The sequence below is a fragment of the Artemia sp. Qi Xiang Cuo genome, chromosome 1 (assembly GCF_049724085.1).
Source record: "Artemia sp. Qi Xiang Cuo chromosome 1, ASM4972408v1, whole genome shotgun sequence".
Lineage (NCBI taxonomy): Eukaryota > Metazoa > Arthropoda > Branchiopoda > Anostraca > Artemiidae > Artemia > Artemia sp. Qi Xiang Cuo.
Genome location: NC_142794.1, coordinates 14,420,264 through 14,432,796, shown reverse-complemented (window position 1 = coordinate 14,432,796; position 12,533 = coordinate 14,420,264). Strand labels below are relative to the sequence as shown.

At 35.2% G+C, this 12,533-nt stretch overlaps 1 protein-coding gene across 5 annotated transcripts in view; it reads left to right on the top strand.

Annotated features, from left to right (window-relative positions):
• The window catches only part of LOC148956034 (rho family-interacting cell polarization regulator 2-like), a 162,543-nt gene that overhangs the window by 33,765 nt on the left and 116,245 nt on the right, over positions 1-12,533 (top strand). For all 5 annotated transcript variants that reach the window (XM_089090365.1, XM_089090434.1, XM_089090580.1 and 2 more), the window contains exon 2: positions 6,010-6,224. In XM_089090365.1, coding sequence (XP_088946491.1) covers positions 6,064-6,224 — 161 coding nt within the window. In that variant the 5' untranslated portion in view covers positions 6,010-6,063. The remainder of the gene's footprint in view (positions 1-6,009; positions 6,225-12,533) is intronic.

Sequence of the window (12,533 nt, the reverse complement as noted above, 5' to 3'; positions counted from 1 at the left end):
AGGCTTCGCAATTGTGTTCTTTTTTCAGAACATGAGATCACCAATTGCTAAGCTAATATGGCCAATTACACTCTAACGCTAATTTTGCCTTATCATATAAAAAAAATTCAGGAAACAACAAACTGTACATGGAAATCAGACAATCTTTTTCACCTTCAAGGAAAAGAGAAAAAAAATTCCTTGGGTTTTGCCACCAGTGCCCTCCATTACTCCCAGATAAGCTCCCTGTTCCTAAGTCACCCCCCCCCCTCTTTGACCTCACCTGTCTCGTACCGCTTTAAAAAGTCTCCCTTCTTACCCCAATAAAATTTTTCACTGAAAAATATATATGAGAACTTTCGTCCCGAACATAACTGGTTTGTCAAATAAGTCCCCCATTATTTTACTTTATAAGCGTTAATAATTAATTTACCAATTTTGAGATTTATTTTAATTTTTCTATTCTCGACTGAATTGTGTTTTGTAGGTTTTTGTCCTTGTGTTTTATTTGGTTTATTACCTTTTGATTCTGGGATTGATAATTGTTTTTGACATTTTTTACTACCTTTTTGACATTTTGAAATTTGTTTCTTGACTATTATATTTGCTTTTTTTTTGTGTGCACTTTTTGACTCTAAAATGTGAATTCAGCCCATCTGGGTCTGTGATGGCCATTTTTAAGAATTAAAACTTTTATCTTATCTCATGGTGTTGGTGTTTCTTTGTTGAAGCACTGGGATCAGTTTCCACTCTTGTAAGTTAACCATAGACAGTGGTGGTTCTGGCCTCTCTTGCACCAGGGGTAAAATCTTGACCCCTGTCTCCCACAAAATTTCCAGACCAAATTTTAATAAAATTTTAATTTATTAACAAAATTATTTTCAGTTTACTAATTAATTATAATTTATTTTTAATTATTTTTCAATCCATTATTTAAATTATTTAATTAGTATTAATTATTTTGATTATTATTATTTTTTTATTTATTTATTAATACTAATACGGTAAGCTTTTATTTAAGCTTACCAAGATACGATTATTATTATTTAATAACTTTTTATTTTTGTTTTATATTTATTTTATCAATTAATTAAAAATTTATTAATTATTTTAATTTATTAACTGCACCTTCTACTTCATCCCAATAAAAATAAGTTTTCAAAAATTACAAAATGATTGTCACCGTTAGATTATTTATTTGAAATTTTCCGTCCCCTAAAATTTCTGCGCCCTGGGAAAGTGCCCCCTCTGCCCTCTCTTAAAACCGCCTCTCCCCATAGACCTACTTGTTGCATCAGACTACAAATCGATTGTGTCTTTATAAAGAAAGAAAAGAACAACCGATGGGCCTTTATTTGCTTTCTTTGGTTAACTCATTTCTTTATTCCCTTTTCCTTTTTACTTAGAATATCCCTTCTAACTTGAATTTCTCCTCTTACTTAGGAGAAGATCAATTTCCCTTCTTACTTATGAGAAAGCCTACCTGTTCACTCTTTTCCTCAATTTCTCATTAAGAAAATTACAATTTCTCTGCTATAGAAACAAATGTTTCTATAGCAACTTCTAAACAAGTTCATAATGGGAGAATTCTGCATTTGCCAGTGAATTCAATATCCTCCTGTGTTATTATTCCTCGTTTCTTTGGATTGTCTAGGATCTGTTGTATCCATCTAGTATGTTCATAATATATCCAAGTGCTATATCCTTACCTTTTTGCGATTTTTGAATAGCGATATTTTGTAAGCATTCGGTTTGTTTTGGGTAGCTGTATCTCTAACAGTAAGCTGTATGAAAAGTGTGGTTCAATACCGCTTTCTCCCACTCTGCTTGTGTGGTGGTGTCGAAAATTGTTATCACCACCTCTTTGAATGTCCTATTTATTCTTTTCCTCGCTCGCTTTTGATAAAGTGTTTCAATGATCTGTTAATCTTCTTTCCTTTTGTAATTGCTTAGTGTTTGTAAATTTACTCGGTCTTTAGTGATCCAAATTCTCATTGATACGGTCCGATTTGATCAGTGTCCATGGTGGATTTCTAAAGTGATATGCTTATTATTTAGATCGTAGCCCTTTCTTTTCCTTTTTCTTCTTTCTGTGTTTTTATTTTGTTTATTTCTCCGTTTTAGTTTCATTTTACAGTTTTCGTAGTTGATGTGAAATAAAGGGTTTTCGGTTGAGTCACTAATAAATTATCTATCTATCTATACCGCTTTCTTGGGCTTTAATAAGAGAAAGGTTGAGCTGGCCAGGACACGTTCTGCGGATGAAGGATGACAGATTGCCCAAGATCGTCCTCGTCGGACAACCATCCATGGTCAAACTAAAAATAGGTTGTCCCCGAATGGGGTGGGGTGATGTCGAAAGGAAAAATTTAAGTGAATTAAGAACTTTTTGGGACGGTATAAAGCGGTTGGCTTTGAAATGATTGGGATGGAGGAGGAGTGTGTGTAGCTATGTTGGTCTTAGACGGCTTCGTATTGCAGTAAGTTGTTAGTAGTAGCAGTAGATATTTTGTAAAACAGACCCCATTTTGGAAAAGTTGGAGGGAGAATAAAATTCTAAAGTTTTTTTTTTATGACCTAGGACAAGTCTTTTGGAATCTCGTGTCGGGTTTGGTCGATTTTGAGCACAAGCAATTTCATCCTGATGGGGTTGACAAGAAAAAAAGTTTTTTTGAAGATGTATTTCAGATTTATAACAAAGTTTAAGATTATTTTCAAGATCTGTCTAAGTTTTTTAGATATATCTCAGACGTCTTCTGTGTGACTGCGCAAAAGAGATACAACAAAAAACACAAGACAACTATTCAACTATACAGTTCTGATTAGACATTCGTTTTAGTGCCTTGATGCCAACAGGTTTGACTGTCAGGAGAGAAAAGATCAGAATAATTTTCTCATTTGGAGGGAGGGGTAAAAATGCAGAAAAAGTGCGCTTTTAGTACTGTCAAGGAGTTTATGACCATTTCTCAAAGTGTAGATAAGCCATTCCTTAATTAAAAGCAGTCCGTAGTTGACAAAATGGCTTTTATAGCAATGGTGTAAGTCATTTTCTTAAAATTATTCAGAGACCATTCCTCACTTGTTATTATTATTATTATGCTAGGACTCATAAATCTGTGTCAAGGTTCAAGTCCCAAAGAACCATTGCCTCCAAAAACAAAAATAGCATCTGGGATATTCGTGCCCCCTCGGGAGTGGAATTTTCAGATAGGGCTTGCCTATCCTTTTTTTTTACTTTGTAGAAGAGGCTTCCTTAGTAGTTTTAAGGTTTCCACAATCGTTTTTCCCAATCCCGAGAACTCCACTTCTCAGGTTCAGACCGGCTTGATCAGGCAACACTCATCCCTCAATATAGGAGGGAAGAGTTACCCGTCAGTCAGCAGATATTAGAGGCAAGCGATACTTGATCCTCCATGTCGGTACTAGCAAGAGCACTTCTTTCTCCCACCCCGGATAACTCCTCAGGGGATTTTTCGCTGTGGTGATTTATATGTCCAAGGGGATTGCCCCTCCCCCCCTTGGTAGGCGAAACTCATCCCTCAATGGAGTGGAAAAAGTCACCCACCACTCCCCAGCCATCAGTGACAAGCAATGCTGGATCCTCAGGACCGGTACAAGCAAGAGAACTTCTTTCTCCCACCTCAGATAACTCCTCAAGGGATTTTTCGCTGTGGTGATTTGTATGTCCAGGGATTGCCCCCCCCCCTTGATAGGTGAAACTCATCCCTCAAAGGAGAGGAAAAGTCACCCACCACTCCCCAGCCATCAGTGACAATTGATGCTGGATCCTCAGGACCAGTATGAGCAAGAGAACGTCTTTCTTTCAGCTTGTATGGCTCTTTAAGGGATTTTTCCCTTCGGGTGTTTCATATGTCCAAGGGGATTGGCCTCCTTGGGAGGCCAAAATCATCCTCAAAGGAGAGGGAAAAGTCACACAGTCACACACCACTTCCCAGCCGTCAGTAACAAGGGGTTCTGGATGCTCAGGACCGGTAAAAACAAGAGAACTTCTTTCTCCCACCTCGGATTACTCTTCAAGGGATATTTCTCTGCGGTGCTTCATATGCCAAGGGGATTGACGTCCTTGGGAATACTTTTGGCAGTTATTAGTGGTTTCAGACCATCCAATATGCGCAGTGTGTTCCACAAAATGCCTTGCCTCATGTTCAAATATCGAGCAAGACGGCCACTGTCTGAATAGTGACTGACATTAGTTGTAGTAGCCTGCAGTAGCCTATTGTGCCTGCTGCTCTCAAGTGTGCCATGAGAAGTTTGTCACCACTACTCCATACTTCACTTAAAACAAGCCAGAATTAACCTAATGGCTTGTATCGTAATGGTTATACACAACATGGCTCTTAAAGAGCCATGTTGTGTGCCACAACATGGCTTTCCTTACCAAAGGAAATTATTCTTTGACAGCATTTAAGTTTAACATTCAGGGTCTCTCCTCGTCAATTGATAATTTAAGACAAATTGTTTCTGATGGAGAGCCTGATGTTGTGGGTTTATGTGAGATGTTTTTAATTAATTTTTTAATATACAGAGATGGTTAGGAGCTAGGTTAAGTTGGGTCAGGTATTTAATATAATGCGTTGTGCGTGGCCTGCTTTCCATAATTCTTTATCGTAGTTTTCATAATTTGTTTCGAAAGTATTATATTATCACCATGTTTTGGTATACATCATTAGGATTAACGTAAGTTCTATTTTTGGGTGTGTTTCTTTGAATTGACAAGTGCCGAGTTTTCATGATTCTTATCAATTTTTTATATGCAGTGAATTCAGTTAAAAAAGTGTCTAGCCAGGTAAAGAATCTTCATTTATCGATGTAACCATATCACAATATGTATGCAAGATATTTATGCATTTGTGGCCAAAAATTTCAGTGGTCCATTTGTACATCGTAAATAATTTATTTGACTTACATTGCATTTCCAGCTATATTTAAAATGACAAGAAAGTATAAAAACGAGTAAAACTTTTGACAATAAACAGTCATTTGATTTTAAGTATATTTATAATTTCATTACCAACACCAGAAAACAACAGAGAATAGTGATAATGAATAACAATCTACGTTTTAATTTAACTCCACCAATTATCTTTTCGAAAATAGTTTCAGGACTTCGTGCGTATTTATGGGTGCATGTGTGTATGCTCCGTAATGCTCCTAAGGAATAAATACAAAAAAGGTCTTGGGGCTTAGTGTCCTTCTTTACTCCTTGTATAAGGTCAGATTTTAATCCTCTAATGGCGTGTCATATTGTTTGGAATAAGTTGCCTGAATCAGCTCGAGGGTGCCACTCATTCGGTTTGTTTAGGAAAAAAAAAAAAAAAGAAGAGAGAAGGGGAGGAAGAAAGGAAGGAAAGGAAAAAAAAAAGAAAAAAATTATTAAAAATTTTTGGCTTCGTAGATGGTTTTTTTTTTTTTTTTTTTTTTTTTTTTTTTTTTTTTTTTTTTTTAGTCTGTTTAATCTAATTAATTAATTTAGCTTATTTATTCTATTTTTTCTATAGTTTTCATTGTATCTATATTTTCTTTTCTTCTCCTTTGTATGTGAGTAAGTGTTTTGTTTTTCATTTTTGAGTAAGCATTTCATGTCTTCCCCCTTTGTACAGGCCAATGAGCCTTTGGGGGAATAATAGCATGTAATATTGTATGTGTATATATAATGAAGAATAAAACTTATCTTATCTTAAATATAGAAAAGCTATAATATAGGCAAACTTAATGCTAGATCAATTACCTGTTTTTCTTCAATATGCTACTATTTATCTACTATACTAGTTATGATGACAGTTATTTTATCTAGCTAGATATGCTATTAAAAGCCATAATATAGAAATACTTAAAATGCAGAGAAGTAATACCTCTCTTAAAATTTTATCTACGTTGTACGTGAGATGGCTCTGTTAAAATATAGAGTGGAATGCCTTTTGAAGTTGTTAGGCGGGGGGAACGCCAAATAGGTATGATTTTTTTAGTACTTTTGCTTGCAATGCAATAATATTAATATTATTCTTATAGGTTTGAAGCTCAGCTGTAAATATTGTATATGGTAGCAATTTGTAAAGGATAGGAATGGTAAAAAATAAAAGTAATCGTTTATCCCTTGGAAGCGACGCTCTAGGAAGAAGCAATATGGATCTCAGATATCCTGCTAAACCACACCTGTTAAGAAGTAAAAGTTTTGCTGTTCTGAGCGGCACCAATAACGCAAATATTAGCCCCGGAGACAATCGGTAAGTTATCTTGTGCTATAGATGAGAGGAGGGAGGTAAAGGGCTCATTGCCGAATTGGGATCCACAACTTCTATAATTTTTGTGACGAACGTGACGACTTTCCTTACATAAATTGTGAACAAATCACTAAATAAAAGAGTTCACAGAATTTGGGCAAAGAACTTGCTAATTTTAAAGGTAAATTTAAAAATAAAAATGTGGAGACGACTAAATACTAAACTTTCTATTTCAAATTGTGTTAGTTATTTAGAAGAAAAAAATAATACAATAAAAGATGGCAGCATCAATGCAAAACTGTCAAAAGTAGAGCTATCCAATGGTGTTTAATTATTTTTCTTTCAGTATTGTTAAAAATTATTTGTTATTATTGCCCTGTTTTTCATCTTAATAATATACAAGCAAGTCGTGTTACTCAATTTTTTTGTACCACAGTACTGACCACAGTACCACAGTTCTGAAAATGTTTATGTGATCAACATATATTTGCAAGTGAATAAATTTGATTTGCAAAAAGGCGAATTTGGTATACAAAGCTAACAGACTGTCTTATAGGCTAACTCTCGTTAGCTCTCCGTTAGTTGATTTAGAAATCGGATTTTTCTCAAATATCGTACCCTTCCTATAAAATTCGTGGCTCTTGTCTGTCCTTCTCCAAGTAAGATAAATTCTGTATTCTAATACTTTTCTAGTCTAAGGTAAATTCGCCAGTATTTTTTTTTTGGCATAAAATCGGAACGACAAATCTTTGAAATCTGCTTGGTAGGATGGATTTGAACCCAGCTAAATGTTCAAAATATGCTAGAAGGAACATAACGTTTAACATCACGCCATCTACTTCCCGGAAAAGTGTATGCTTCATTTTGACGATGTTAGCGTGACCTTGAAATAGCGTTTAAAAAATGAAGTTTCTAGAACTGTTTAAAGTCTAACTCTCCCTTGCCATTGAATAAATCTTAAGAAAATAGGATCCTAATATTTCAAGAATATAACCTACTATTCCCTCCCCCTCACAAAATCAAAAGTGGTATTGTCCTTAACGTCACCTTAATAAATAACGTCCAAAAATTTAAACGATAGGTTCTGCGTTATTTTGAACATCATAATTAGGGACGTGCGTAGGGGAGGGCCTTGGGACCCACCTCTTTTCCCGAAATTCTAAATTTTCTTGAATTTCTGGGCACTTATTCAAATTATCAAGTGATTTTTTTTTATTATTCCCCCCCCTGAATTTTTATTATGTCTCCTCCCTCTCCTGAAAAAAATTATGCACATGTTCCTAATCAAACTCGTCAATTGGGGTCACTTAAAATTAGTACCCCAGAGAATGAAGATAAAATGGTATTTTGGAAACCACCGACATGGATCCAAACACTGCTTTAAAACAGTTCGTGGTATCGAACTGTAAGTAAGGAGCGACCCGGCTCAATAGTAGCCGAAACTCTAAAAAATGGAATTTTGATACCAATAGATACATCAAAAGAATTAAATTTTTATTATAATTTTAAATATACAACTTTCATCAAGTTTTGTCCTACCCATCAAAAGTTACGAGCCTGAAAAAATTTGCCTTATTTTCGAAAAAAGGAAACATCCCTAAAAGTCGTAGAATCTCAATAAAAATTAAACCATTAGATTCAGCGTATCAGAGAATCCTACTGTAGAGATTTCAAGCCCCTGTCTGCACAAATGTGGAATGTTGTATTTTTTGCCAGAAGAAAGATCACGGATGCGTGTTTGTTTGTTTTTTTGTTTTGGTTATTGGTAAGTATACCGACGTTTCCAGGGGGATTTTTTTTCTGGTGGGGGGGATCGGGGGGATTGGGTTACGTGGAAGGATCTTTCCATGGGGGAAGATAATTTCCATAAAGGGAGCGCTGGATATCCCAGCATCATTTAAAAAACGATCAGAAATTAAATTTAACAAAACAAGTTTTTGCAACTGAAAGTAAGGAGTAACATTAAAACTTAAAACGAACAGAAATTATTGCGTATATGAGGGGGCTCATCCCCTCCTCAATACCTCGTTCTTTGCGCTAAAGTATTTTTAGTAATTTCAAAAGAGCTATTTATTCTAATTAAATTCAGGGGTGATTCTTAAAGAATTGGAACAGAATTTGAACTTTAGCGTAAAGAGCGAGATATTGATGAGGGGAAACTCCCTCATATTACTTATGTGAGGAAGTTCGCCCCCTCGTCAATACCTAGCTCTTTACGCTTAAGTTCGATTCTCTTTTTTAATAATGGCCGATATGAACAACAATTTGTTTGTCTTATTTTCCGGCCAACTTTAGTATTTAATTTTACCTTAAGCAGCTTCATAACTATGATTTTTATGTAATAATAAACCAAAAATATTGTAAATCTTCGGCTTTTGGTTGTTATTAAATAAAAAAATCAAGTTTTTTCCCACTGAAAGTAAGGAATAACATTAAAACTTAAAACGAAGATAAATAATTACGTATATTTTTTAAAGATCTTTTCTTACATTAATTTCAGTCATTTGAGAATTGCTCAACTTGTTACTCTCTTTTTCACAAAAATACTTTCGACCTCTTTGGCCGTTTTGTTACTATGCCTTACAAAATTAGTTCCGCAAATATCGTTAATTTAAGTTACATAGGGGAATCTTTCCACAGAGAAATTCCTGGTGGGGAGGGGAATTTTCCATCGAGGGGGAGCTGGATTTTCCGACATTACTGTAAAAACGATCAGCAGTTAAATAAAAAGCCAGTTTTTTCAACTGAAAGTAAGAAGCAACATTAATACTTAAAACGAACAGAAAATATTGCGTATGTGATATGGTTTGCCTCTCCTCAATAGCTCGCTCTTACGCTAAAGTTTCTTTTTTAACTTTTAAAGAGGTTATTATTCTAATTAAATAGTCTTTGTGATTCATGAGTCATTCTTAAACAACTGGAACAAAAATCAAACTTAGATTATTGTAAGGTTATTATTAGTTTTAAAAAAAGTAAAATTACTATGCGGCTTTTGTTTCAATTATTCATGCGCAGTGCTCTAAATTCAAAAGGTACATTAATCCAATAACGCTAGGAAACCAAATAAAAATACCAGTTTGTTTTTAACAGAAAGTAAGGAATAATGATTAAAATTAAGACAAACATAAATTACTCCTTATATGAAAGGGGCGGTCCCCTCCTCAACGCCCCGCTCTTTACGCTAAAGTTTATTATTGTTTATAAATTAAAGTTGTGAGAAAGAGCCAAATTTTAGCGTAAAGAGCGAGGCTTTGAGAACGGGATCGCCCCTTTCATATACGGAATAATTTCTGTTCGTTTAAGTTTTAATGTCGCTCTACTTTCAGTTAAAAAAACTTGTTTTTTTTTAATTCCGTTTCTATTTATGATGAAAGGAAATGAAAATATAATAAAAGGTGAAAGTCTTAATTCTAATTAAGAAATAAGAATGAATAAAACCCCTTTCCCTCTTAACCAGAATAATCTAATCTATCCCGAGAACAGCATAAAGGGCGCATCGTCCACGTGTTTAGGGGACAAAAAGAAAAACTGAAATTCAATTCACAAAAATAGTTTTGACGTTCTTTTTCTAGCTGTTCTGATGATATAGGTGAAAAGGCTAGATAAAGTGGAGAAGTCGAAAAACACAGGAAAAGACGTCAAAATATACTAAGTGCATGCCTACACACCCAGGGAGGGGGGATTAAGCTTGAAAATACCATTTAAACTTAATTTACCATTTTGCGTAATTGTCCCCTTATCGCACGGATGATGCAATATATGTTTTTATTCCGGAAAAAAATTGTTCAGACTCGTTCATATCTCGAAATAACAAACCTGTTCCTTTCCAGGGTTGACATTCGATGAAAAAAAAATCACTAGTTTTTAGTGATTTTTTGGTTGGTTTAGTGACTTTGTTCAATAATCTAGTAATTTATATGCTGATGTAGTGATTTTTTTAGGCAACATTATAATTCACTAGAAATAGTGGTAAATTACTAAGGGTGGCAACCCTCTTTATTTTACATTGGAATACTTTTTTCCACGTAAGGTCAGTATCAACATAGACAAAGATTACAATCATCATTCGCAGAAGTTTTAAATTTGCAGAACATGACAGTAACAAACAGTAATAGTGAAGATGATTTTGTACTCGATACTATAGCTATCCTCTAGCAGTCTAGCCTGCAAGGAAATTATTGTTGTCCAATTTGTTACATATTTCAAAAGTTCAATTTTTTTTAGTAATTTTTTCCCTCGAAAGCAGGTTCCTTTCAACTGTAAAAACATATTGTAGCTTCTACAAAGCTGTTTGTTTTTTCATCGAAAAGATTCATTTTTTCCTTGTTAAAAAAAGGAGGTCAAATTTTCTTAACTCCTTCCATCGGGGCTCTTGTGTTTTGTCTCTTCTTACCCTTGCCTTAAAGTAAGGTCTTTTTCTTGGTCACTAAGTCTTGCAGAATTCAATGTAAAGGACCCTTCACGTGCAATGCGAATGGGCCTTTACACTTTATAAAAAATAGCGAGATTATCTGTTTTCTTTATGAATTACGGACTTTTTCATGTTAATTTGCTTTTGGTCACGTCAGTTATTTTATATCTTTGGCCACGTCAGTTATCAGTTATGGTCTTTCGCTAGAACAGCGGTTTCCCACTGTCATTCCGTAGCGTAAACTAATTGACGTAAGAAGGTGAATTGGTCTGTGATTGGCACAGTATATAAATAATATACAGTAGAATCACCACTCAGTAATATTTGGCTACTACAGTCTTGACGCGTATAAAAGCTCCGTCCATGTACTCGTACTTCCTCGTCTATTGGACCGCTGATGGCAGATCAAATGAGAATCCTGGAACACGTAGTTTCTCAAAAACTTTCTCAAGATGCCATTGAAAGTTGAAACCAATCAGATTTCGAAACCTACATCTAATTTGTAAAACCATCTAATAATAACATTGCACTACTAATTACCGATTTTTATATATGTATTGGAATGAATTAATTTAAAATTAGCTTCTTTAAAATTTATTGTTACAAAGGTGAAGCCAAGTTTCGCGTTCAAGAGTAATCTGACTTGTCGACCCGTGAAAAAATCTAATGTCGCTTATGTTTATACGTTCTCGGGAGCACTTGCATCTCGGCCCGGCTTTGTATAAAGGTTGAGGTAGGGAATGATTCTACTGTAATTTTTTTTATATATACTGTGGTGATTGGTAAGCTAAAACAATCCACTAATCAGAAACAAGTTTCCATTCTTACGGATCTAAAACAAACCTACGTCATAGGCCTGCTTAGTGAATGTGAAAACGGTGTGACGCCTGCTATCGTTCTGCAATTTCTGACTTGACAGAATTAGGCTGAGGTCGGAATTAGGATTTTGTTTCTGTTGTTCTTTTAACAGTCGGTTGATCTACCGATTACGTCAAAAACTACCGTATCCCTAACAAAAGGGAATTTGTCTTCGCATCACCAGCCATAATGCCTGTCTGTTCCAAGTATAATTATCGACATGAAGGGAGTTCTCAGATGGTACAGCCCTACCCTCCTTATTAATCTGAATGATCTCTCATGAAATTGTGAAAATTGAAGCAACAAATGCCCTTCTGAAGCTTTAGTCCTCCCCTGTCAAAAACGGAAAGATACATCTGCCAGCCTTCCTTCTAACGGGCTAAGAAGCTATATAATGGGCTAAGAAACTAAGAAGCTATGTAAATAGTTGTCCGGTTGCTCTAAATCCGTGATTCCCGACATGGGGCGCAGGCTCCACCGGTAGGGCATGGCAATATTTTGGTGGGTCATGGGCAGGACGTGCACCCTTCTGCTGACTATACTTTAGAGCCTTAGTTTTGGAAAAATTGAAAATCATGGGCGGAACGTACATCCTTCGGCTGAATATACTCTAGTCAGCTATTAGAGCCTTAATTTTGAAAAAAAAAACGTTTTTGCATGTGAATGACGTCTTATTCAAATGTATTTAAAAGCAAAAAGATACATGATAGTATTGCTTTGACGTTATACATTGTATAATAGGTGTTGTATTTCGACAATATTTTCCATTAGTATAAAATATATCTAGAGGACGACACAAAAAAGATGGCCTTTTAATGGCCTACTTAATGGCCTTTTAAGCTTCCTTCATGTGAACACCCGTAAAATTTTAAATAAAAAATTTAAATCTCTCAAGGGGGGGCATCAGGATTTTAGAAATTCTTAGGTGGGGTAGGGCCCGAAATTGATTGGGAACCACTGCTTTAGCCTTAAGAGTGTTGGAATAAGTGAGGAAAACCCTTCATACGCAGCATAATTTCTATTCCTTTGTCGTGTTTTAATGG